The following is a 27,869-nucleotide window of genomic DNA, read 5'->3' on the forward strand; positions in this document are numbered from 1 at the left end:
TTTTTTTTTTTTTATCAAAAATTACATTTTTAAGGTTATGAACATTGAATGATAGGTAGGTACTAGATCGAACACTCAAAAAAAAATATATTCAAAGGATTCTTGAAGACTGAGATTGCATTAAAAATACTCTGGCTTGCATTTTAGAAGATAAAAAGGTAAATGTTTATAAATAAATAATAAATCAATAACATATAACAACAGAGATGAAGAACATTTTAGAGAAAGTAATATAGAAGTGAAGTCATCTACAGGGTTAATGACCTGTCATTGGCTGGTTTAAGTGGCCACTTTACACGATGTGTAACATTCGCCATTCTGATCATATCTGAATCTGGGGATGATGCCCTAAAAATGCCTAGACTTCAATATTACTTTCTCTAAAATGTTCTTCATCTCTGTTCTAATATGTTAATATTAACTGCTCCCCGGGGAGTTGAATCCGGTCCTTATCCTTAAAAAATTGGACACGCTCTAAATATTTTTTAATAAATAACTGAAATGGCTCCTTTAGATGTCAGTTAGAAAGTATATTTGGCCGGCCTCCGTGGTATAATGGCCAAGACGTTTCACTCATGTATGGAAGTTCGATTCGTCCGGGTTCGATTCCCGGAGGGAATACACAATATTTTTGTTTTTTAAGCCTTAGTGTTCTGTGCAATAATTTACCTGTTGAGGTTTTTAAAAAATGCATTAGATTGTCCCTAGCGTAAAATACTGAAAAAAGTCATTCTTTCTTGATGCTTTTAAGGATATTATTAACTACCAAAATGAGATTAAATCACTTATGATAAATTTTATTTTATTTAAGAATTTAGGGCCTACCAGCATTAAAAATATTTCAGTTCGATTTTCAAATACTACAAAAAGTATTGTAAAGTAGATATCTTGTTAATATGTGATGTTTATTTGACAGTTTCTCATAAAAAATCTTATATACAGTATTTCTGTTTGAGGTCAAATATTATGCAAAACAAGTTCTTGGATATTTATCGTAATTTCTTATTGCGGAATTGTTTTCTCTTCATAAATTTAAAAACAGGGACCCATATAAAAAAAAGTCTTAATTCTATGCAGAGACCTTTCAAATTTGTAACCGGAAATTATATGTTCAAACCACTAAGATATAGTTCAAACGTAAGTTACAAAGTCAGTAATGGTTTTATTTTAATCGCATAAAGTAATTGAAATTTAAGTATTATTCTCGCTTGATTTTTGATTTTATCGGCAAGCTGTTCCAAAGAAACAAAAAAATATGATTGACTTACTGGAGAAGACACTAATTAACGTAGTTATTTATTTCATATTAAATTTTCCTTTTCTAAGATATGCGTGTTTATTCTAAATTAATTAAATGTTATGGTTTTACCCTGCTAATTCAACAAGGGAAGGATAGAAATAATTATATTACGGCCTAACAGTATTGACATAAAAATGGACCCATGATTTTTATTTTACTGTTTTGGAATATCATTGGATTTTATGTTTTTAAGTGCTGTCAACCCCGTCCTATCTCTCCTCTTTCGGTGAGTTACATAAATTTTCTCTCCATTCGCCGATCGAAAAGTAAAAATGTTGGGGGCAGCATCACGGGTTGGCCTTTTGGCTTCAAAATCAGCAGAAAAGGTTCTCAACGAATCTGGTAAAATCATCGCATCCTTGTCCGTCAACAGCAAACGCGATTATGCCGCCAAAGCAGCCGCGAAAGGTGGAGCGGGCCGAGTGGTCGCCGTAATTGGTGCCGTCGTAGACGTCCAGTTCGATGATAACCTTCCCCCAATTCTTAATGCCCTCGAGGTGGAGGGCCGCAAGCCCCGCTTGGTGCTGGAGGTGGCGCAGCATCTGGGAGAGAACACCGTCCGAACCATCGCCATGGACGGTACCGAGGGTCTGGTGCGAGGTCAGGCCGTCAACGACTCCGGCTACCCGATCCGCATCCCTGTAGGAGCCGAGACCCTAGGCCGCATCATTAACGTGATCGGCGAACCCATCGACGAGAGAGGCCCCATCCCCACAGATAAGACAGCCGCCATCCACGCCGAGGCCCCCGAGTTCGTGGAGATGTCCGTACAGCAGGAGATTCTGGTGACGGGCATTAAGGTAGTGGACCTCCTGGCTCCCTACGCCAAGGGAGGCAAGATCGGCCTGTTCGGCGGTGCCGGAGTAGGCAAAACTGTACTCATCATGGAGCTTATTAACAATGTAGCCAAGGCTCACGGTGGTTACTCTGTGTTCGCTGGAGTAGGAGAGCGCACACGTGAGGGAAATGATCTGTACCACGAGATGATTGAGTCCGGAGTTATCTCCCTCAAGGACAAGACCTCCAAAGTAGCGCTGGTGTACGGGCAAATGAACGAGCCCCCGGGCGCCCGTGCTCGTGTCGCGCTCACTGGACTCACAGTGGCTGAGTACTTCCGCGACCAGGAAGGACAGGACGTGCTTCTCTTCATTGACAACATCTTCCGCTTCACTCAGGCTGGTTCCGAGGTGTCTGCCCTGCTGGGTCGTATTCCCTCAGCTGTAGGCTACCAGCCCACTCTGGCCACCGACATGGGTACCATGCAGGAGCGCATCACCACCACCAAGAAGGGTTCCATCACCTCTGTGCAAGCTATCTACGTACCAGCCGACGATCTGACTGATCCCGCTCCGGCCACCACCTTCGCTCACTTGGATGCCACCACTGTGCTGTCTCGAGCCATCGCCGAGCTGGGTATCTACCCTGCCGTGGATCCTCTGGATTCTACTTCCCGTATCATGGACCCCAACATTATCGGGGCTGAGCATTACAATATCGCTCGAGGCGTCCAGAAGATTCTCCAGGACTACAAGTCTCTGCAGGACATCATCGCTATCCTGGGTATGGACGAGTTGTCAGAAGAAGACAAGCTGACAGTAGCCCGCGCCCGCAAGATCCAGCGCTTCCTCAGTCAGCCCTTCCAGGTGGCTGAGGTGTTCACGGGCCACGCGGGCAAGCTCGTCCCCCTTGAGGAGACCATCAAGGGCTTCACCAAGATCCTCAACGGGGACCTTGATCACTTGCCCGAGGTTGCCTTCTACATGGTTGGACCTATTGAAGAGGTGGCGGCCAAGGCAGAGACCCTTGCCAAGTCTTAAGCTGTGTTCTCGCAATTACTACATATAGTGTATATTAAGTGCTAATGCTGAACTTTTGTATGTATGAGAACCCGAGCGAAGTAGTTTCCTATTGAGTAGGAGTAAAGATCGTATATATCATATTATCTGTTGGTAAAAATTATTAAAAGATCACAATAATACCTTGTCTTTTATTTACTCCTATTGAAAGATGGTGTCAAATGAATTAATAATTAATCATCAATATTAATTTGTAGATTTATTTGAATTTATGTAGGTACAAATATTGTTGACTCTTGGGTTACTATAAGTATTATACTGATGAAGTTTTTGTTTTAAATTTAGAACTTTGAACCTATCAAAAACTAGTTTTTATTCAATGTGCCAAGTTTATAAACTTAGCGAGGAATGATAGTCAATTATGAATACAGTAATGACAAATCATACATATTACTATTGGAACAGCTATGGTGCCATTTGATAGAAGGAAAATGATAAGAGATTTTGTTTTCATGCAAAGACATCATAAGAACCACAGAATGCTATGGAACATAAAAACTGTTGCTATTGGATAAATTGCTTTTCCTCCATGTAGCAATTTTCTTCATTGCCCTTAAATTTTGATGAATAATGGTTGTTTTTATAATTCTTATTTTATTAAATGTCATGTTTGCTGGACATAGTTGTGAAAATATTACTTTACCATATCCCCTTAAAGTATAAATAAAACCATTTTTATTATGAATGTATATATTTTATTGTTACAAATTTAATAATAATAGGCAAGTCATTATGCTGATTAATTTGTGTTTTGAAGTTTATATTTAGGTAGAAGATTTTTTATTCATGCAGATCAAATGAACAGGAAATGATTGGATATACCTACTATTATTATATGTATAATATAATGTATGTCATAATTATGATTTGAGAAACTTATGATAATATTTGTTTTGATTTTATTGAAAGTTCATAAGAAAGAGAAAATAGTAGTCTTATAGAATAGGATTTTAGTTTTAGAGTGGTAGAAGAAAAACCCCTGGTGGTGAAAGCGATAATGGAAAAATGTTAAGTTTAAATTTAAAGCTCCATTCCGCACACTGTTAAACCCTCGACCCTTTTATTTAATTCAATTTATTTTTCAAAATGTTCAATCATATTTTTATAGCAATTATTGGAAAAAATTTTGAAAAGCTCATGTTGTCAAATATGCTTTTATTTTTTTGCAAATTTTGATTGCATAAATAATGTATTAAATTGGATTAGTTCATGGAGTTTTCAATTGTCATCTTCTTCGGATGAATACAAATCTACACCCATGCTTGTCTGTTCTTTCAACAGTCTTTTCTTTTTAGAACTCCATTCATCAACATGAGGTAATTTTTTGCAATGCTTACTGTTACTCAAAGAATTTCTGAGTCCACTCCGTATAGTATTATTTAAATCAATGATACTCAAACTAGGTGGAGGAGAATTAGTTCTTCCTTGGAATCCGTACTTAGTGATCGGTTGGTCATCTTCTTGATAAAAAATCTTCTGGTATGCTGTTGCTTTTTTAGGATGTACTTTGGTTTGAATAGCGGGATATTCATAAAGAGCCGTGTGGTTGGTGTTAGGATAATGATTGTTAAACTCAATGGTAGTTTCTGGTCTTATTATTAAAGGACTAAACAGTCGAGGTTCGAGGAATTGTTGCTTCGGTGGTGATGGAGATGGTTTAGGCCTGCGATATTTTAGTTTAGCTTTGTGTCGCCTGTTCTTTCGTCCACGTCTCCCATCAGTATTTTTTATCGGAACATTTATAATATTTACTTGTTTGTAATATTCAAAGAGAGACCTGCCTATATTCCGACCTAATCGAAGATCTGCGATGATAAGTAGGTTAAGAAAAACAGGTAAGTATAATGTTTTGACAATCATATCTTTAAATTGTGCATGTGAAAATCAGATAAATTTAACAAAGGATACATGCTTCATCATTGTAGTGTATATAGTGTGGCAAGTTTGGTATATGGTATCCACCCATTGAAACTTGAAGAGTGAAGGCATTAGTGTGTTTGCCTAAACTGGTACAGAAATATCTCCTGGCAGTGCCCACTTTAGAAGAATCTGCATTAAAAAGAGAATTTTCCAAACAGTAACCTTCAGCTTTAGAGGCAAAGATTTTTGGAAAAACTATATGCCTTTCATATCTGAAATGATATTAGAAATATATTTAGTATATTAATCTTCATTTTACCAAGTATGCTTGTTCATAATAAAAAATATTATATTACCTATAAACATCATCATAGGCATTACCATAAATAAAACACCCCTTTTGACTTGTATGTGCATGAATATCAATGATGAAATCAAGCTGATAATCCTAAAAACGATCAATGTTTCAATGGTTGGTATTGTATTGTATATTCCTTTTCTGTATAATGATATTTTAACCTTTTTCTGTACAAAACCTCAGAATTTAGGACTTACTTGACCATTCAAATAATATTAATTTTCAAATAGGTACATATTATGATGCATTAATAAGCGATGCTTCAAAAAAACAAACAAATAAAAAATATATTATGTAGTTTTTGTTATGTAACAAGTTTTCATTTTTTAATTATGTAATCGGTTGCCGGTAATAATACGTGATATGAGGTTTGCCTGTCCCCAGGCGCATAATTTAATATACCATGTTTTCCAAATAAGAAAGTGTACCTACCTTATTCTTTTCAATTTCGTTTATGATTTCTAACGCAGATTTTAGCGTTGGATGAGCCCACTGCGAAATAATATTCCAGGACCTGTTAAGATCAAATCCCATAAGAGTAGACCTTTGATTGCCGAGGTGAACTCCGTCGGGATTGAGCATTGGAAAGATTTTGAAGGTGACATTTTGTCTTAAAAGTTGAGCCATACTGTGATTGCTGATCAAGAAATCCATCAAACCTAGATTTATATAAATGAATAGGTAGTTTAAAAATTAACAGTAATAATAAAAAAGATATATTATGATTTAAAAAAATAATGCAAAACCTTGACAAACAAAAGAAGACGGAGGTTCCCCTCCATGAATTCGCGCCATAATCACTATGACATGTCGTTTTTCTTTCTTTGTTTTTATTTCAACCTCTTCAACACTGGTTTCTTCTTCTCCAATGGTAATCAGGTCTATCTTTCGTTTTTGCTGCAAATATGCAAAGCAGTAATAATTTATTGATTCCTGAAATATGGTTTCAGGTCTTTAAAAATATTTTTTGTACGAAAAGAACATACTATGCTTTTTCCAACGGTCTGTCGATCTACCGCTGACTTTAAATGTTTAGCTTTTCGTACCCAAACGTCCAAATAAGCTTGAAGTTTAGAATAACTATATGGAGTAGCCATGGCAAAATGGTAAATATCTTCTTCCTTATCAAAGGCAAAGGCGAAACTCAGGATATGTCGGAATCGGTGATATATAGAGCGATGATAATATACATTTCGGCGGCGTATCCTTTGCCTGTTAAAAAAATGATAATTCATCAAGAATATTCTTGTTTTTTTATTCCCGGATACAGGAGCAGGATGATAAGAGTATTTTTAAATAAATTATTAAAAATACGTATTTCAAAGCAATTTACCAACAGTTAAAAACATCATCGTCGTGATCACCCGTCATAATATAAAATTATAAACATAATAATGATTACGATGTTTACAATATATTTTTTCATCAACATAATTTAATAATTTGGAGGTGGTGGTCAATATGTTATTTCAAGTTATGTAATTACAAAGTACATTAATTTGAGTAATGAAAATAATAAATCATTCAAAAGCCAAACTAAAGAATCATACGAAACCCACTCCATCCTAATTTCCATGCCCTATTCATCGATTTTCAAAATTAAATACGTATTTTTTAATGTTTGCAAAATTATAAAAAAATTACTACTAAAAATACAGTAATAAAAACTTTTAAAACAAAGAGGTAGAAAAGGGGATAAACATATCATGTAATAAATTTTGTATCATATTATACTCGTATGGTACCTATGCAATTTTTCATTTTTATTAAATAATGAAACTTACCACTTTGGACGAGAGGAAGATTTAACGATGGGTGTCATTTCAGTGTTGAATAAAACTTTACTTTTACAAAAATTCACTATATTGAAAATCACTCTCTGAAATACATTTTAGGAATTAGACAACATTTAAAAAAATACAAACAAAAAGCGGCACTTCCTGTTTTGAGGAAGGCGAATCACTTTAATTTTAGTGTAGACTTTTCCTTTTTAAATATTAAAAAATCATACCTGATCTTGCTTGACATTATCCACAACGAAATTGAACCAGATTCTCAGTTTGGGACAGCAAGTATCAGGTCGAATGAAAAGATCGTACTCGAACTCGGAAATCAGATCTACTCTCCCGAGGTTTCCTGTTTCGAAAGATGCATCAAAGCAGATGTGACCTTTCTTGGCTTTTCCGCTGTGTCCAAGGGGGCGCATTACCATGCGATTTAAATTTCCAAATCCCCCTTCTCCATCACTATCCTCGCTGTCTGAATGTTAAAAATAACAAATGCCTATTATATTTTATACAAGGATGGGAATGGCGCTTTTTAGACAGGCTTACGCATACCTATTAATTAGTTCATCATTATAAGATCAACAGATTTAAAGGTATTTACAACAATTAACATATCACAACAGATATAAAGAACATTTTACAGAAGGGAATATAGAAGTCCAAGCATCCACAGGGCTTATGACCTATCATCGGCTGGTTTAAAAGGCCACTTTACACACGTTTTAACATTTACCATTCTGCCTATATTTGAACATGTATATCCTTTCGACTCTTCCATCTGTTGACAATTATTGGACGATAATTAATAAATAAATTGATTATACTATTTTTTATAATGTTATCAATGTTAGTTCGCTTTCCATAAAAATAAAATTAAAAAGACAGTGACAGTGCAAATCAAATAATTTGAAAAACATAATAATATGTAAAAGTAAAAATTCACTAAAAGATATCCATTAAATACGAGTATATAGTGAAATGTAAATTCGCATACCTATATTTTGGATCGTATCGTTTTTTATAAAAAGTTTACATTAAACATTCCCTATTAAAAACCGACTGAAAACTGTCAATTGATATTTTTATGAATAGAAACATGTACATAGGTATTTATTATATATTTTAAGCTGTATCAATATACTTATATTTTGCGTGGAAAAAGTACAGTTTGATAATAACTGATTAAATTTAATGCAAACTTTAAATAGTGAATGAATTATTAATTATATTACGCTTACTGTAGTAAATATATATCATGTTTGCGTAATCTATAAAAGTAAAATGACTGATTATTTAGTACTTTATTTTATTGACTTGACATGCGTTCAATGGGACAATTTTTAAATGTATTTTATCGTATAAATATTTAGAATGAAAGCTTCACTAAATATAAATAGATGTACAAATTTACCATCCAAGTTTCTTTCATACATGCTCGTGTGTTGTAATGGATCTCTCGCTTGCATTTTTGTAATTCTGTTTTAAAAGCACCAAATGTATTATGATAATTAAGATTATTAAAAAATGCTGTTTTCGATTTTATTATAATATTTAGTAGGTTCAGGGAAATAAGAACTTGTATTATTGGAAGAAAAAACTTTTTCAATATTATTTAGCACCACTCGACAACTAAGGACGCTGTTCTCGATAAATACGAACACTTTATTTATACCACTACGAGAAACGACCGAATGTAGTTTTAGTTAGCGTAAATGGAAAACTTGTGTGATGTGATTTTCGTAGCAAAGCATGATAGCTGAGCACATAACTGAATAAAATAAATATTTGTGCATGTTTAATAATTTTGGGGCTATTTTTAGTTAGTTTTGAGTAACTTGGACCTTACTTTTTTATTTATTTTTTTATTTTCTTTTATTTAGGAAACATACAGTACAGTTACAAAGTTTAATATTTTACACAATTATACTTAATTCTAATGGACCAGTGAAGTTTCCATATTATAAAGCAATTATATGTAAGGTTAATTATGAAAGTATAAAAAAGAGAAGGAAAAAGAAAAACATAAATGAAAGTTGTTTAAAAATTAAAATTTAAGTTAAAAAAAGATATTTTAAAGTTTGTAGTTTGTAGTGAGTATTTACAAATGGAAATAATATTACGTAGAATACACGTAATATTCGAGTGGTGTTTTTTTATAATCGCAGAATGAGCCACTAAAATACTTTTTTTTTCATTATTTTTCAATTTAATCTATTCGAACATTTATACAATTATTACACCTTTTGAATGAATTTTTCTAACCTTGTGTGAATACATTTTTTATCTTTGCTTGAAAAATGGCAATTTGCCGCTGCCTGGGCCCTGATTACAATGGGAAGTTAACATTTATCTTCAATATTATGTACAAAGTAAAATTAAGTTTACTGTATGAAAAACAGAATATGAATACATTTTTTTCTTCTAAACATGTTTCAATTGTAGATTACCGACGAAGATACTTTAATTTTTTAACAATCCTGTACCATCCAATAACTTCGCACAAAATTCCTTCATTAACTGTAGCTGCACAGAAAATAACAAAATTTGTTCCTCCCTTGATATATTTGATTACAAAAATGTTTACAATACATGTTTTATTAATTTTAAATACAGAACTTTGCAGTCAATAAGTAAAGATTACAGTTTAAGTTACAGAATTTTTATAAGAAAACCTTAAAATTTTATAGAAATACACCTACCCAGAAAATTCGATTTTATTTTACGGTTTTGGTCCCGTTAAAAAGATAACTTATAACGAGTAGGTGTATATTTTTTATTTAAGTCACTACTCTCCTTTAGCTGGTTGCAAAATACCTCCCTATAATAATACTCTTTGTGTTGAACACCAACAGATTCACAATTCACACGTCACACGCGACTTGGAGCTACAAGAAATACGTTTAAACCTTGAGTAATTGACTTTATCCATCAAGCTGTAAATATAAAAAAAAAACAGCTTTCGTACAAAAAATACAAACAAATCGCAATCGATTTGTTTCAAGATAATGTATGGAAATTTCGTGAAATTGTTACAAAAATTTAAGGCATAATACCTAACCCATATGTGGGCAGTGAATTTTTATTAGATATATTTTCACATGGAGGAAAATTCGTTTCATATTAAGGTAAGCATATTTTGTTAATTTTTTACTTTTCTCGATTGAATTCACAGGATAATCATTTATATAATAATCATTATTATGAACAGCTACCGTCAGGTAAAAATCCTAAAAAAGAAATCGAGTGAAGATAAGTCCGCCTCTGGCGCATTCACCTGGGGTTCGATTCCTATGGCAAAGTCGACACGAAATATCTATTTAAAATGTGGTTTTACACTGCTTTACTGTCCCGGGACTGGTACCTAAAGCGTAAGACTGATCAACGAGCTGATAAAAAAATGTAGAGATTCTCGAGAAACGCTGTATTTGTTATACCGACGCAGTGGCCTATGCACCGTCATGTGCGGATGATGGAGGTTATAAATGATACTATAATATTATTGTTGTATTATATTAGGTATTCGTCCAAACTCAACACGACTTTAGTTTCATAAAGTTGGAACTTGTGTCTCAATGAATATAAGATGTAAATATAGCAATTGTTTTTTGCATGAACAAATCAATCTATACCTAATGTTAATACTCTAAAATTGATTGATTGCGTCTGTCCCTTATACTCGCGCACAGGAATTTGAGCCTTATTTTCATGGTATTAAAGCTAAATCAGTATCATTTTTGTCTGTTAAAATGTAATATTCGAATGGAATAATAATGATCTCTCTATATTTATACTAATATTTACTTCAATTTTTTTTTAAATTAACCATGAGAATACATATTTTTTAAACTATTATCTTTACAATAATAATTACCTCTAGACATTTTAAAAAAAATAATCCACGTGAACACATTTCTTCAATACTATCACAAAAACATTAACTTTTAAATTACTGTTTTTTAAAAGCCGTGAGAATATTCCTTAATCCCTTTAAATGCAAAATTAATAAATGATACTCGTATTAGGAATTCATGATTCAATGCCATTTTGAACATAAACCTTCAACACATAACAAGTAGGTATTAAGTACATATGTATAAAAAAGATAATACATAAACATAAGAAATGAACTCGGCAATAGTTATTCCCACGTATCGGATATATTTAGTGTAGGGTATTGTTCCTATAGTACAAACCATTTGAACTTTTTCAAATATTGTTAATGGTAATTATATTGATTTATTTATACATTTCATAATATATACAATTTTTTGTTCACTTTGCCAGCTGTATGAAACAGTACTTACGATTTTCTTGTTATATTACTTTAAAATATTTTATTATTTAATTTGTTTTTTCATTTATTCTTAAATTGTTTAAACTTTGTACTGAATATGTTGTATAATTTTTAGGTTATCTTTTTTTTATAAATCTTGTAAAATGTTAAGGTTTAATTTTTTTATATCTTGAGTAAAGGGAAATTTATGTTTTAAAAAAAAATATTAAGCCAAACATGTTAGTATTATCAATTTTTGTAAAAGGCAGATTTGCCGTTTATGTTAATAAAATAAATAAAAAATTAAAAAATAAATAAATACGAACTGTGATAAATGTACTAATTTTTTATCAGTTACGTTATATTTTTACTGGGTTAACATAAATTTTCCAAGATGGAAGGATGACTCGCTAGATAATTTCAGCGTTCATTGTTAACGCTAATTTTATTTCTCCCTCGCATATTTCAGTAGAACTGCATGCCATGCCACACACGTTATGTGAACACACGCAAAGCCAATAAAATCTCGTAAACTCGAATACTTCTACTTACTTCTACTTGAGTTCTACTCATGTCTACTGACGGAATGCAATTACTGTCACGTGTCAGAGTTTCCTACCTACTTTACCCAGTGCCAAACCAGTGCATAACGTTTCCAAAATAATAAATAAATACAGAATCTCAATTAAAATATAAATAGTTAGGTACGCACATGGCCTACCATGACAGAGGTCTAAGGTTCGATTCTCGGCAGTATCGCATAAACAAAGGCTATTAAGGATTTGAATTATAACTCGTATGCCCTAACAATGTTATTAACTTATTTACTAATGAATACAGCCCGATTTCAACATAAATTACTTTAAATAAATACAACCTAAACTAGAACATACGAGGGCGGATTAATAATGAAGCTACCTAGCACTAGATGGCAGCACAAACACAAAAAAGATTTATTGTTTCCAAATTGCGATTTGTCAAAACGGCAGCTAGGTACAACTGGGTACAACGTACAACCAATTGCAAAGACATGAAATTATAAGAAATAATAATGGTAACACATATAATATATGGATAGGTTATCAAAATCTTTAAAAATTTCGCAAAAACATATTTTTGTTAGTTACTGCATATGTCATAACGTTAAATTTAAATGCTGATATGAATTTTTCTTCATATTATGTTTTTTTCCTTTTCGTAATATTTTTACTGCCCCGTATAAAACTGAATTTCGCGACTTTGCAATTGATAAATAAAAATGACAGATATTTTGGTTAATTTGTGAAATTTATGTTCACTTTATATAATAATAAGGTAGGTTCTTTTGTTTCGAACCCCAGCAATGTTTTTGATCCTGTAATTCACCGAATGTAAAAAATTACAATCATATGGAATGTCTAGTAAATTCGATATATCGACCCCCCCTACGTATAATGCCGTAACCCACAAATTGTCGATTTTGAGTTTTTGATGTATTTCGTCTACATATTAATATATATTTCGTTCAAACCATGACATTTTTTTAAAAAAATTAGTTAAGTTTTTTTTGAGTAGCATATTTATTAATTTATTTACTTATAAGTACTTAGTTACACATTTTTTGAGACATAAGTCCCAACTCACGGGACCAAAAGCCTTATATTGAGTTGGGACGAGTAAGTAATTAGTTGACACAGACATACGAGTATATCACCACAAATATTGTATTGGATCAGAAACATAATAAAATATATTTTTTAAATAAATATACGGCACATCAATATGATAAACAGCAAACTAAAACATTCGGAAAATCATCAAATAGTTTCCCACTCAAATCCCTCCCACTAAAGAAAATCCAGTCCTTATCTTCTCTCTTGAAAATAGTTTTTGTCCTTGAGAATTCCAAAATATTAAACACTCTCGGTGCAATAAAGGAGAGATGGCTCTGAACAAAAGTCTTACGGGTTTTAAGTATGATATAATTCGTGCTCTGGGAAAACCATATTGTCATATCTCATATTTTTTAGAAAGTATACTATTGTACGAACCCTTACAATAATTTTCGCGGGACGAAAGAGATGACCTGATGCAGTGTAAGTATCAGTTACGATTGTGTTCTCCGGACTAGACGGACGTCCGCCGCGTGGATTGTTTTTTTAAATTTTATAAAATATTTTCCTAAAATTAATCCCGCTTATGCGAAAAATAAAAGAACTATGCTAACTAGAGCATAAAAAATGATTTCACCTCAGAAACTTAATCTATAATACGTAAAATTGAAACTCCAACAACAGATTCATCGTATTATAATCAAAGTCCGTTTATTAACTTATAAATTAGGAGAAAAAATTATAAATTATAAATTAGGAGAAAAAAAATGGTAATTCAAAATAAACATAAAAAAAAAATAGACATTTAAATATAAGTGGCATATACCAGATCCAATGTGGAGATTGTAACCATAAGTATACTGGCCAAACTGCGATAAAATTAAATATTAGAATGAAATAACATCGTCGAGCCCTTACATCTAATACCTTCCCAGAATTCGCCAATCACATAATGAAATTGAAGCATTTTTTTATTCAAATGAAATCAAACTCCTTCATTATATGACAAGTAAAGCCCAAATAATGAATAGCTTAGAAAATCTAGAGAAACCAAAAATAAACGAAAAAACATTAATAAATAATATTATAAAAAATCCCTAGCCATTACTTATAATATTCTCGTTTTATAAACCCCCCCCCCTCATTTATTAGCTCCTCTTACCCCTGCCAGTACCTAGATTATTAATTTCTGTATATTTATGTTTAGTATATGATAACACCTGTAGGTGGAAGGATCTGTGCTTTCCGAAACTAGTAGTGCTTTAAAATAAACTCAAGGGGTCTAAGAACAAAGTGTTTTTTAATTATAAACTGCAATTAATGTAGTATGTCATTCATTCAATATTTCACTTTACGTCTTTTACGAAGTATAATATCGTACGCGAATTTTTAAAAACAGCAAAACATTTCATGTTTTTTCTAGGCTTATATGAAAAAAAATATAAAAATAAAAAAGCAAAAAATTGAAAAAAAAAATGGTTCATATTTTAATATATACTGGACATAAATACCTTTAAACCCTTCTCCTGTTTCGCTTTCTTCGCGTTTTGTGGGTTACGATGTTACGATATTTTATTATACGTAGGGGTGTCGATATTATGCAATAAACTTGGTTAAACTAACAAAAAATAATAATACTAACTAAGCGAATGACGGCGATTAGATAATATTAATATATTTTTTATTATTATCAAACATGTTTTAGTAAATGAATTCGTGCTGATGAATGAAAATAATACAGGTACTATTGTATTTTTGAATGCCACAGACAAAAAAAATAAATAATGGGTACAAGTACAAACCTCATTCCAAATTGAGTAGTCAAATAAATACAAAATGTAGTGATCGAAATGTGTTAACTTCTAAATTTTTAATATAAGCTTTTGCATTCTGCATTTTCTCGACACGCAAGCAAACGAGGGAAACATTGGAAACAAATTTAATTGAATCAGCTCATTTCAAAAAGGACTCTTTCAAATAATCAAACTCTCCCAAAACACGAAAATTCAATTAACATTTAAGTAGGCCATGCATTTCACACTAAATTCCAATGTTTGTTCGTGTATAATATCCAGATTGTGAACGATTATTATCTTGTTGCTGGTTTTCTATAATTGCTTCAATCCCCAGATATAAATTTAATCTCTATCGAATGATAAACAAAATTTAAAGAGTTATATAATTATTTTGAAAAAAAAAACTATTTCCGCTCATAGAACACCTTCGTCAAAACTTAAATGATTAATTAATTAGGTATGAGACAAAACAAAATATAGATGGTTAAATAATGATGCACAGCATCGTAGCCAGGGTCATGAGCGCCCCTGGGAAAATTTGAATTTTGCGCCCCCTAAGATTTATTTTCTAGGAAGAGAAAGAAAAAAGAAGGCTGTGGGTCTGCAAAGTGCGCCTCCTCAGGATTGGGCGCCTGGCGGCCACTCGCCTAGCCCTAGCTACGACGCTAATGATGCATACAATAAATAAAACGTGTTCTAAGTAAAAACGTTTCTGGGTTTATTTTGTACTAATTTACTAAGTGAAAATATCTCAACTATTTAATAATTTAATAATGATTTATTAACTAATTTCAGTAATCTTAAATCAAACTAATTTGTATTAAATTAATGTTGATAAATATTTTTCTTTTTCTCTTTTCATATCGATTCTCCGATCAAATTTAGTACATAATATACCCATAATATACAAAGCTCGTATTTATAGTTTGGTTTCAACATTTTGTATCTTTGTTACGTAAAGTTTATTCACTAAAAAAAACACATTTGTTATAATTAAATTAGTTTCATTTAACCAATTTGGTAGATGTAACATTATAATCAGCGAGGTATGAAAAAAATGTAATGGAAATGTTTACATGAAAATATTATGTTAAAATGTAGGGTAAATAAACAAATAATAATATATATATTATTGTTTTTAATGAAGTTAAGATACCTACCCAAATAACAGTAGTATTTATATATTCATTTTTTTATATTATTACATAAATTTATATTATTATATTTGTCCTGTGTTGTCCAGCTAGGAATTTCTAATTAATGTAAGTTATATCTTTATTGTACAACACAATGCCAATTATAGACTAGTAATATAGTATTATACTAACAAATTAATAGAGGCAAATAATGCATGATTATAATGTTTTTACATATAAATAGTATGTTTCGTAAAAAAAAACAGTGAAAAAAATTATCTATTTAAAGCTAACAAAAAATAATATTAATTTCCTTTATTACCTATTCTGTCTTCAGTAGGGTAATATTTCCGTAGCAACCATTTTACAGAAAAAAGTAGCTAATATGCCTTACGTATTGATTTATAGGATAACCACTTTTTGGCACACTTAAATTATTATACTGTAAATAAGTCAATTATTTATATTTACCCGACATAGTATTATTTTTTATGACAGAATGATATTCATCGGATGTTATTTATTTCCATATTAATTTTTCCTTTTGACAAAACCTCTTTTCTTCATTCCTGATAGTGTTATTATTTAATAATTATGGAATATATGTTGGCATCTTCAATAATATTCAACCATGCCCAGTACAAAGTTTCCTTTAATAATTTAACCAATCTTTAAATTAATCAAGTAAAATATATAAGACAGTTGAACTAACATTCCACGTGTTTCTGTCTTAGCGATAAAGAAGAGCACTGCGACATTTTTTGTTAAATCAATAAATATTTTAATAAGGCACCCGTGTTGAAGGAATAAGAAAAAGAAATGGCTTTTAAGCAAAAAGTTTAGTATTTTTGATGAAACACAAACACAACACAATAATAATGATTTTGTAATGTAAAAAAATAAATTTTTAAAAACTAAATCTGTGTTTTTATACCTGTAATTTTTAATTTTTATATTTTTAATATGCAAGGTTTATTTCAAAATCCCTTTTACCAGGTAAACCTGTTCTAAAAAGGACTGTAGCCTACATACTTTATTTTAATTTTACAGAGTTCACATGTCACATAAATATTTTTTTATTTATTTCTCTTATGCAATTTAGCCAAAATTTGAGTCCAGCTTGTTATTTATTTATTGATTAACCAACAATTGACATAATTGTTGAATCAGTTATAGAAAATGTTTAAAAAAACTGCCGTTTTCGTAGCCATTTTAGTTTTAATTATTATGTTGTGTATACATATACGATATTTTATTATATGAAATTCTGGTATGAGCATTGATCAGACCGATCATATATTTGTGTTTTATTTTATTTATAAGTTTATTGCAAAAATAAGTTCATATTTAATACCGGAAATCTATATAAAAGTAGTGAATGACAAAATGAAATATTATTCGTATTTATTTGAATGACCAGAATTTAATTAATAGTATAATGTATTTAGATAATAATTATTTGTAATCTCGTTTAGATATTACCTAACTCGGATTATAAAACAAAACAAATAAAAACCAGGACCTATTCCCTGAAGTAATCGTCCGATCATTGATCGCTCAGAATAAATGAACACGCAGGATTTTAAAAAGTCAAATTATTCTGGCAGGTGACAGTTGACAGCCGCGAAATCAGAAAGATCGAAATGACAGCATGCGGAAGTACGATGTAGAAAAAAGGTTTTTGTTATTAAATAATAAATAAAAAAAATGTTTCTAGATTCTATCTAAAAATTGTTTTTATGTGACAAAACTTTGTGATATTTTTTATAGTGTTTATTTTAAATATCAAGTACCAATGTAATTTAATTTCGTAATATGGATGATAAAGAAAATCATATGTATCACGAATTACTGAATGAAAGTAATTTCGTTGAGAATATAACATTTACCGATGAACATCAAATGAAGAATCTACCCTTCGAAGAGACTCTAGCTTTTGTCAAAGGCTTCACCTCTACTTGGGATTCGCCTAATAAAGTTTGTGAATCACAAAAAAATACTTCAATTCAATCTACACTCATTCATAAAACACAATGTTTTAGTGAAATTATTAGAACCAACTCCAAACTGCGACTAAGTTGTATCGATGACATAAAACTTAACAAGGATGAGAAAAAGTCAGATGTACCACTTATTACTGATCAGCGAAAACTCGAATGTTGGGGACTGCCTCCAGAAATAGTTGACAAATATCGATCTAAAGGCGTGAGCAATATGTTTCAATGGCAAGTAGAATGTCTGAGTAATTCAAAAGTTTTGAATGAAAATGGAAATCTTCTATATTCAGCCCCCACCTCTGCCGGAAAGACCCTAGTTGCGGAAATATTAGCAATCAAAACAGTTCTGGAGCGACAAAAGAAAGTCTTAATTATTTTACCATTCGTCTCGGTAGTAAGAGAGAAGATGTTTTACTTTCAAGACATTTTTAGCGACAGCGGAATAAGGGTCGAAGGGTTCATGGGATCCCATGCTCCTCCCGGCGGGTTTCAGGCTGTCCACGTGGCCATCTGCACCATCGAGAAGGCCAACAGTTTGGTGAATAGTCTCCTAGAGAGCGGCCTAATATCTGATGTCGGAACAGTTGTTGTCGACGAGTTACACCTTCTGGGAGATCCACACAGAGGATATATTCTAGAATTATTACTTACCAAGTTGTTATATGTCTCCAGAAGGTACGAACAAATAGATATTCAGATTATCGGTATGTCAGCTACTCTCCCCAACCTTTCTTTACTCTCCCAATGGCTTGATGCTGATTTATACAAAACTACTTTCAGACCGATACCTCTTCAAGAACATTACCTTTATTCTGGGTGTCTGTACAACAGCAATATGGAACTAGTAAAAAAGGTTGAAGCCTTGGAGGAATTGCCAAACGATAAAGACAATATTGTGTTTTTATGTCTCGAGACATTATTTCAGAATTGTTCCGTTCTTTTATTTTGCCCTACTAAAAATTGGTGCGAAAATTTGGCTCAACAAATAGCAGCGAATTTTAGGAATTTAGGATATTCAAAGTCTAATAATGGCAATTATTTACGAGAGCAGCTAAACGGTTCGGCTATCAGCCAAGTCTTGGAACAGCTGAAGAATTCTCCGTCTGGTTTAGATCATGTTTTACAGCAGACAATTTCTTTTGGAGTAGCATATCATCATGCCGGTCTTACTATGGATGAAAGGGATATCATCGAAGGTGCCTTTAAATCTAGCGCAATAAGGGTACTCGTGTCTACGTCTACTCTCAGTTCAGGGGTCAACTTACCTGCTCGTAGAGTTATTATAAGATCTCCTACATTTCGATCGAAACCGATAAATATTCTGTCATACAAACAGATGGCAGGCAGAGCTGGTAGAATGGGGATTGACTCCGCTGGAGAAAGCATTTTAATTTGTTCATCAAATGAAAAAAATGCCGCTGAAGAATTAATATCTGGTACCTTCGAACCAATATCGAGTTGTTTGAAAGGTGGAGACAAATTACTTAGAGCCGTTCTGGAATCGATTGCGAGTCAAGTTGCCAAAACTCCCGATGATCTACAGTTATTTATTAATTGTACTCTTCTATTAAATAGTTCGGATCATGATGAGTCCATAAAGGAATACTGCAGAGACACTATTAAGCAACTGGTGGACTATGAATTAGTACGCCTGCAAAATGTATCCAACGAGTTGTTTTATACAGCAACTCCTTTGGGAAGAGCTTGTCTCTCATCATCCATGTCTCCTCAAGATGGTCTCACTTTATTTAAAGAGTTACAAAAAGCTAGAGAATGTTTTGTTCTCGAAACAGATCTACACATGATATATCTTGTTACTCCTTATAGCATTTGTTCTCAATGGGGAGACATAAATTGGATGCACCTGTTGAGCTTATGGGATGCGCTGAGTAAAGCTATGAAGCGTGTAGGAGAGATGGTCGGGATTCAAGAAAGTTTTATCTATCGCTGTATGAGAGGTTCTGTAAAAATGGATTCATCAGCTATTCAATGTAAATTACAGGTACTCAGAAGGTAGTTCCACATTATAATTAAGAAGACATTTCTTATTTTACTAAAAGGTTCTTATTGCCAAACAAAAATATTTCATTTCAGATTTTACACTGCTTTAGCACTACAAGACTTGATTAACGAAGTGCCTTTATCAACAGTCTCAACCAATTTCAATTGTTCTCGTGGAATGCTTCAAAGTTTACAGCAATCTGCCGCTACTTTTGCAGGTGAGATAGCATTTTTTTTTCTTAAATAGCTATACGTGTAAGTATTTTCTTGGTAAGTACACTGTAATCAATGATTTATATAATTTTAGGCATGGTAACCGCTTTCAGCAGACAACTTGGCTGGAAGAGTTTTGAATCTTTAGTATCACAATTTCAAGATCGATTACAGTTTGGTATTCAAAGTGATCTGTTGGATTTAATGAGATTGCAATCATTGAATGGACTAAGAGCAAGGGCTCTATTCAACTCAGGAATTGAAACACTATGCCAGATGGCCAATGCAGACCTCTGTGTAATAGAGAATGCTTTACTTTCTGCTGTTCCCTTTCAAAGCGAAAAAGAGAGAGAAGGAGAAATAAAATATGACCAGGAAAAGAGGAATTCACTAAAGAATATTTGGATTACTGGTAAAAAGGGTGTTACTGCCAAAGAGGCAGCAGGTCTTCTAATCATTGAGTCAAGAACTTATTTGCAATTAGAAATGGGTGTTACTGAAGTAAAATGGGAATTAAAGCCCTCCAACCAATTGCCACCAGATAGTACTGTGGAATCTCATTGTAAAGCAGATAGAAATGAAATTAAAAATAAATCTGTATTTCGATTTGATCCAAATACTCCAGTGACTTCTAAACAAGGAATTATAATTAAACCACATCTACAAAATAATACTATGGAGTCTCTCACAACGGCTTTAGATAAAATTGATGATGTTAATAATTCTGCTGTCATTCCTTATATTAATGAAATGGAGACCCCTAATCCAAAACTTCAAAAGAAAAACTCTACTAACAGTTTTGTAAATACTAATAATGATTCATCTTTGCATCATTCAACTCCTATAATTGAGAACCTTCTTTTGAATGGTATATCAAACAAAGAATCTGTTTGCTTAATAGATAATTCAGCGAATGATTCTGATTCTATGTTTAAAGATCTCATAAAAGGAGGCCAAATTTTTAGCTTACTCACAGATAGTAAAACAAATGTAAAAAACACACAATTTTTAAATAGTCCGTTTGAATGTAAGGATTCTAGCTTCACTAGTAACTGTAGTATTCTACAAAGTGATCATTCCAAAAATCTTAGCATGTTTGAAGATAGTCTTGAAATTGATACTCAGCTTCGTGGGTTGTTGGACAAAAATCAATTTACTGGTTTTGATCAAAACAATAAGGAAAATTCCCCTCAAAGAGTATTATTAAAAGATGAATCTGAAATCAACTCCGTGAACATGATATCAATTGAGAATGCTTTCGCTCTTCCATTTAATGATTCATTTATGGATAAAATATGTGATAGTCAACCTGCTGGTGACCTTATTTTGAATTCTCAAAACAAGTCAACAAAGGAGTTATCTATGAAAAATACAAAAATCGTTACACCAAAGAGAAAAATGGTAAGAAAAGAAAATAAGAAATGTAAGAAAAGGAAGTGTTTGGAACAAAAAGCTGATGGTGCTGGTTTAAGGTTTCCAAAGATCAATATGAATATATCAAATTGTATCCTGAAAACACCTATCCAAAATGCATTTTCTACTGAATATTATCTGAATAATATTAAGAGTGGAGATTTTCACAGTTTAGAATTTAAAAATTTAGAGGGTGAAAATTTTAATGTATTTTCTGTGAATGCTTGCAGTAATCGTGAATTGTTCGCAACTTACTGCTCTCATATTGTGAGCTTTACAAACATAACATTGTTTATTGATATGGAGCATTATAAAAATAATGTTCCCAAAATTGGACAAAGTATTCTTAAAAATAAAGGAATTTCAAATCAAAATACATCTACACTTGACAGGAAGGCGTATCTTGGTAAATGTATAAAGGGATTTGCGGTTTTACTCGATCAAAATATTGGGTATTATTTCGATTTAACGAATTTACAGGCAGGCATACCTCAATCAGATATCTATCAACTTCTCAGTTCAGTAGTAAATGATAAAAGGAAAACAATTATGTTATTTAACAGCAAATATGCATTTATGGTACTGTACAGATGTTGTGATATAAAAATTCAGTGCCATTGGGAAGATCCATTAGTAGCTGATTGGCTTTTAGATCCAGAAGGTGACCGCAAGACATTAACAGGAATGGTAAATATAATATTTTATTTACACCAATAAAAACTTACATCTTTTTAAATTGTTGATTTGCATATTTCATTACTTTCAGCTTCAAACATACTGTTTTATAGATTCAGCGTCAGTTTTTTCAAATAAAACACCCAGAGATCTTTCATGTTTAAGTGCGTGGGCTACTTATTACAGCATAAAAACATTGAAATGCCGTATTCAAGAAAAACACCATAAAATGATTAATATTTTTAGTAAGTTATTGAATTAAATCTATGGTGATAGCTTATTTCTATAATTATTGTACAAATAATATGAAATTTTCTTCTAGACCTAGAGATGAAAGCATTACGAGTTATTGCAGAATGTGAATTGTCTGGAATAGAAATAGATAAAGTAATGGCAGGAAAGATGTTAAATAACCTAAAAACAACTCAAAATTCACTGGAGAAGCATGCTTTTTTAATAACAGGTCGTCGATTTAGATTTACATCTCCCTCAGAAGTTGCTAAGGTTTGATTAATACATATATCAGGCCATGGTCGCCAAACCATCATAACCGACAAAAACAATATTTTACAAGAGAACACTTCTTTCTATCAATTAAGAACAAATACATTTATTTTATTAATATCAATAAAATAAATATTCAAAACAAAACTTGCTGTATATTCCTTAACAATTAAGAAGAGAAATTATTCTTTTGTAAAATATTCCTCCTGCCTGTTACGACGTTTCGGTGTTCATGGTTCGATATATACTTTTTAAAATAAATTTATAATGAAATAATGTTGTTATTATTAATTACTGCATTTAGATAAAGATATTTATTTAAATTTTATAGGTTCTTGGTTTGTATAAAGGACACAAAGTTAGCACTAACAAAAAAAAACTAGAGAAAATCGACAATCCACTGGCTCAAATAGTTATTTACTGGAGAAAACTCAGCGCTATTCTGACCAAGAATTTATTTCCCTTGACTGCTAAGGCTGTAGAGTGTACAACAGAGACTAGGTACATAAAGAATATATAAATGTGTATATACATGACATGTCTATTATTTGTTGTTTTCTATATTTTATTTGTTTTTTATTGTTGTTTCAGAATATATACATGTTATTGCACACACACCTCAACAGGAAGGATGTCAATGCAGGAACCAAATCTGCAAAGTATTCCTAGAAATTTTGAAATTCCCTCTGATCTTTTGTTTAATAGAAATGAGAATGAAAGTATAAACACTTTCTTTAGTTGCCGCAACATATTTCCTGCTGCCCACGGAACACTACTTATATCGGCAGACTATTGCCAGCTAGAACTAAGGCTTTTAACTCATTTATCCAATGATATTACCTTAAGAAAGATTGTGACATCTGATGGAGATATCTTTAAGTCTATTGCTGCAACATGGAAGTGTATATCTGAAGATGAGGTAGGTGTACTTGGGATAATTTTAAAATTATTATTTTCTATATCTGTATAGTCTATTTTTTTATTTTTTTGTAGGTTGAGGACGATTTAAGACAAAAAGCAAAACAAATGTGTTACGGAATCATTTATGGTATGGGCTGTAAAACATTGGCTCAGACATTAGACGTCTGTGAACTTGAGGCTGGTGTTTTTATGAATTCATTTCATGCTGCTTATCCAACAATTAAAATTTACACCAATAAAGTAATTGAAGATTGTAGAAGACTAGGGTACGTTGAAACCTTTAGCGGGAGACGGAGGTATTTGCCTCTCATCAAAAGCTCCGGGTTTTCTGAAAAATGTAAGTTTCATTAGTATCTCACATCAATTATTATTTAATTTATTTTCAAGGATTAAAGTTTTGCAGTTTCAAATCCACAAATAGGGTGGTTAGGATTCTGATGTAAGCAACTCTTATATATACCATTCATCATCGAGAATGTTCACCTATAAAACAAATGCATACATCCTTGTGTCGATGCGTAGTCAAATGCCATGTTTTGATTTCACCACTTTATATATTAATTTGTGTATTCCACAATGTTGATAATATTTAAATTATGAATTTAGTTCATTTCAGAAAGCAAAGACAATTTAAATTAATTACAATGAATTAGCAATACTAAAACAACCTAAAAAAGGCTAATCTAAATAAATAAACTTCACTCTATTAACAAAAATATAAAAAATAGGTTCTTAGCTATTCATTTATTATGTCAATCATCAGTCTTTTCTTTTTTATTATATTTTTAGAACAAGTTTAATAATATATGCAATTACAAGTGCCCCCCATTCAACATGGATTTTCTAGAGAGTCAGGGCAAGTTTACAGGCACGGGCCATTTCTGTTTATAGCACTCTAAGCTGTGTCTCTGTACTTTATCCAATTTATGTATTGTGTTGTGATTGAATAAATAAAATATTTCATTTCATTTTCGGTGATTGTGCACATTATAATATAGCCTGACTACTTATTAAAATATGGTAAATCATTATTATGTATATTAATTGTTCAATTATCTTTCTTCTGATAATTAACACACTTTATGTGGGCTTTGCTAATGTAACAAGTTAACGCAGCGGTCAAAAAAATCGCCATATCTCCTAAACCATCAGTTATTTTTTAATTAAATTTTGAATACTCACTCACCATTTACCACTTATGATAATCCAATAAAAAATAAGAGAAGAAGTAAATTATATTCATAACACGTCATAAAAGAAAATATAGGTATTCGTCTTTATTTTGGCAGAATGACGAACATACAGGTATTCATATTACAAATACAAATTTAAAATGTCTCCATTCTGCTCACAAATTATAAAATAAAAATATGGATATAATTTATCAACTCATTGACTTAACAAATCATCTTATGCACAAGCTCTCATGTTTCTCATAAGAGCTGTGCAAGAGTAAATGTGTACGTAAATGAAATGACAAATTATCTTACTTTTTATAGATGAGTGTGTGTAATTTGGAGTGTGTAATCTTAAAGTATTGACATAAAATACTCAAACGAAATAATCGAGTAGATCTACCTTTCTCGCCTTTAAAGTGGAGCAGGCGTAGCGGGTATTTCTATTTTTTTTGCCGATAAGTACCAGTCGGCCGCGTGGGTAGAACTACCTTTCCCACACAAAGTGTGTTAAGATACATTTTTAACTTTTTCACTTTTTATTTTTAGCTCATGCCGAACGACAAGCTGTTAATACAACAATACAAGGATCTGCTGCTGATATTTTGAAATCTGCGATGATTTTGATTCATAAAACAATTGAGCAACATTTTGGCGAATCTCATAATATTAAACTTGTGTTGTTACTGCACGATGAGTTAATGTATGAGGTTCCCCTAGAATTGGTGGACACCTTTAAGGGTATTTTTCGTAGTTGTATGGAGAAAACTGTTTCATTATCAATTCCTTTACCCGTTAAAGTTAAAATAGGTTCACTATGGGGAGACTTAAAAGAAATAACATAAATAAATAATTGTAAAACAAACACACAAACCATCATGCCGTTTCTCCATAAGGGTAGGCAGAAAGGATAGAATACCATATCACTTTGTCTTTGCATACAGATTTTGCTACCTCTATATTCATACATCTTCTCATGCACGCCAATATATATGTATATTTATATATATATATGTACTTCTCATACAAAATTGTATTTAAGTTATATTCTTAATAGTCTAAGTGGCTCAGGAAGTGTAAAATGATATATTTTTACAAAACTTGTATAGGTACAATTTATTATTTTTATTTTTTAGGTACGTATTAAAAAAATAATTAATCAACTGAAAAAAATCATAGTTGTAAATGCCTCTTTTAAACGTTTTAAATTAAAAAAATTGTTGTTGATAGTTAAATTTTAAAAAAATATGTATTACTGTGATCATAAAATTTATACAATATAGAGCTCAAAATTTATATTACGTGAATGTAATTAAAAAGTCATATTTTCTTGGACGTATTAATGTTAATAGCTCAAAATAAATCATTGAAAAATTAACACATGAAAACTTAAACATCTCTGAAACGATAAATAAGCATATCGTTAATATATCGTTAATTTTTAAATTGCTTTGCTACTGATTATTAATGAATTAGAAAAATAATTATTATTAACAATATTAAACAAATTTTATGTGAATATCGAGAAACATTCAATTGTATAATAACCTTTTATGGTAATTACGCTGTTTGTAAGAATATGGCTGTGAAAAACAATTATGTAATTTTTATCAAAACTTTTTTTTAACAGGTATGTATATAATGTGTTTGAATGTTTAATAACCCTGTGTTAATGCGTTAGTGCCTGTCGGTAAACAAAGTAAACATACATATTTAGTTTGTGTTAGTAAGTACACTGAATGATTTATATAAAAACTTATTATTACACGCACGTAAAGCTAGGACCATTAAAGATTTTAATGGACTGTACACATATTGGTATTGTATTTTACAGTGCATTTTTACTCCCTTGTTAAAAAAATCATGTGGATGCATTAAAAAAAAAGTAAAATAATAAAAAATCAGGTTATGTATTGTGTTATGCAACATTAAAAAAAGAATTTGTTGAAGGGCTTAGATTAAATATAATATCATGCATAATGAAATTGATGAACTACTTATAAAATTTATTGTAAATGTTTAAAAACGCGTTTTATTTATTTTATGTTATTGACCCTTAGAGTGCGGGACCCGAACATAGACAGTTTTCGTCTTTATTTCATTTAGCCAATAGCCAGTGCATATCCCAACTATAGCCATTTTCATATTTACTCACTCTCTGTAACCTCTGTTTGCATTTATAATAAAAAAAAATTGGTTCATTCCATAGGATCATTTTTCTTCTACTCCAATGTGGGGGATAGTGCCCCTTTGCGGGTGCTGAAGGCATTCAGGGGGCGGTATAAGGCCCAAAAAAAATTGGGGGGCATTGAGGCGGTCTAGGGGGCGATGACTCATTTTAAAAAGCCTTTCAAAGGGTATATAAAAGGTACAAATTGGTCCCGGTCGGTATTGAAATCTCATGTATCGACTTCTCCCTCCCCCCTTTGACAGCAAGAAATAATGCTTTGTTTTAATTTGCTTTGTGTTAAGCTTATTGCTTTATTGGGGGGCTTTAGAAAATTTCTAAGTGGACGGTGTGTGAAATAAGTTAGAGAACCTGTTCTCTACACGGAAAAAAAATAATATTTTCACCTTACGCGCCTGTCGCGCATTACGTTTATTAAAAAATATATTAGAAGGGACCAGTTTTCCCACATTAAAGTTAAAATTAATATATTTTTTTAATGAAAATTGCACAATATACAGTACATAAACATAGTATACAATGTATCGAATTGTATTCTGGTCTTGAAAATCCAACAATCTATTTCTGAAAAATGCATTTTTTAGGTATCTAGAATTTTAGTTTTTCATATCTTTAAAAAAATAGTAAGCTTTTTTATTTATTCATATAAAGATACATACTTATTAGAAAAAATAGTAACATATCCCTAACTCTATGACGCCAAGAGCCCTGTGTTGAGTTTGGGATACAACAAAATAGAAAGTGGAAGCATGCATATTATTAAGGAATACTGCAAATAAAAGTTATGACATAAACATCTGGACAACACGCTTAATAAATCTGTG

The 27,869-nt window shown here is 31.6% G+C and overlaps 3 protein-coding genes and 1 long non-coding RNA gene across 5 annotated transcripts; 3 read left to right on the forward strand and 1 right to left on the reverse strand.

Annotated features, from left to right (window-relative positions):
* Positions 1–893: 893 nt before the first annotated feature.
* LOC148284624 (uncharacterized) lies at positions 894–16,762 on the forward strand. Of its 2 annotated transcripts, none has more exons than XR_015824367.1 (3): positions 894–1,137; positions 10,014–10,286; positions 16,693–16,762. It is a non-coding gene; the product is annotated as an uncharacterized LOC148284624 (long non-coding RNA). The 2 variants fall into 2 exon arrangements; XR_015824368.1 differs by lacking the exon at positions 894–1,137 and adding an exon at positions 5,891–5,972.
* On the forward strand, positions 1,498–3,276 carry ATPsynbeta (ATP synthase, beta subunit). Its single transcript, XM_088237506.1, has one exon. The coding sequence runs from the start codon at positions 1,573–1,575 to the stop codon at positions 3,115–3,117; it is 1,545 nt and encodes a 514-aa protein (XP_088093632.1). The 5' UTR covers positions 1,498–1,572; the 3' UTR covers positions 3,118–3,276.
* LOC148284626 (cytosolic carboxypeptidase 6-like) lies at positions 1,529–16,681 on the reverse strand. The gene is made up of 9 exons (XM_088237519.1): positions 16,430–16,681; positions 7,386–7,633; positions 7,159–7,253; positions 6,361–6,586; positions 6,121–6,271; positions 5,807–6,033; positions 5,373–5,464; positions 5,065–5,288; positions 1,529–4,961 (listed from the first exon to the last, which is right to left on the reverse strand). Exons 1-9 carry the CDS (start codon positions 16,434–16,436, stop codon positions 4,375–4,377), a joined length of 1,857 nt encoding a protein of 618 aa, XP_088093645.1. The 5' UTR covers positions 16,437–16,681; the 3' UTR covers positions 1,529–4,374.
* Positions 16,763–17,567: 805 nt separating the features above from the next.
* On the forward strand, positions 17,568–26,827 carry PolQ (DNA polymerase theta). The gene is made up of 9 exons (XM_088237546.1): positions 17,568–19,968; positions 20,050–20,174; positions 20,264–22,269; positions 22,349–22,502; positions 22,580–22,761; positions 23,093–23,262; positions 23,353–23,680; positions 23,755–24,019; positions 25,407–26,827. The coding sequence occupies exons 1-9, from the start codon at positions 17,774–17,776 to the stop codon at positions 25,700–25,702; spliced, it is 5,721 nt and encodes a 1,906-aa protein (XP_088093672.1). The 5' UTR covers positions 17,568–17,773; the 3' UTR covers positions 25,703–26,827.
* Positions 26,828–27,869: the final 1,042 nt, after the last annotated feature.

Source organism: Micrasema longulum, unplaced genomic scaffold, assembly GCF_059751315.1.
Source record: "Micrasema longulum isolate JH-2025_06_02 unplaced genomic scaffold, ASM5975131v1 h1tg000103l, whole genome shotgun sequence".
Taxonomy (NCBI): domain Eukaryota; kingdom Metazoa; phylum Arthropoda; class Insecta; order Trichoptera; family Brachycentridae; genus Micrasema; species Micrasema longulum.

What these genes read in the sequence shown, in the direction of transcription:
- ATPsynbeta (XM_088237506.1), top strand. Translation starts at nt 1,573, where the DNA reads ATGTTGGGGGCAGCATCACGGGTTGGCCTTTTGGCTTCAAAATCAGCA.
- LOC148284626 (XM_088237519.1), bottom strand. An exon ending in TCTTCCTCTCGTCCAAAGTG is followed by an intron (nt 6,587 to 7,158) that starts GTAAGTTTCATT and finishes TTTTTTTAACAG; the next exon opens with GCAAAGGATACGCCGCCGAA. An exon ending in ACACTACAATGATGAAGCAT is followed by an intron (nt 4,962 to 5,064) that starts GTATCCTTTGTT and finishes TTATCATCGCAG; the next exon opens with ATCTTCGATTAGGTCGGAAT.
- PolQ (XM_088237546.1), top strand. Translation starts at nt 17,774, where the DNA reads ATGGATGATAAAGAAAATCATATGTATCACGAATTACTGAATGAAAGT. An exon ending in TAAAATGATTAATATTTTTA is followed by an intron (nt 22,503 to 22,579) that starts GTAAGTTATTGA and finishes ATTTTCTTCTAG; the next exon opens with ACCTAGAGATGAAAGCATTA. An exon ending in CTCCCTCAGAAGTTGCTAAG is followed by an intron (nt 22,762 to 23,092) that starts GTTTGATTAATA and finishes TAAATTTTATAG; the next exon opens with GTTCTTGGTTTGTATAAAGG.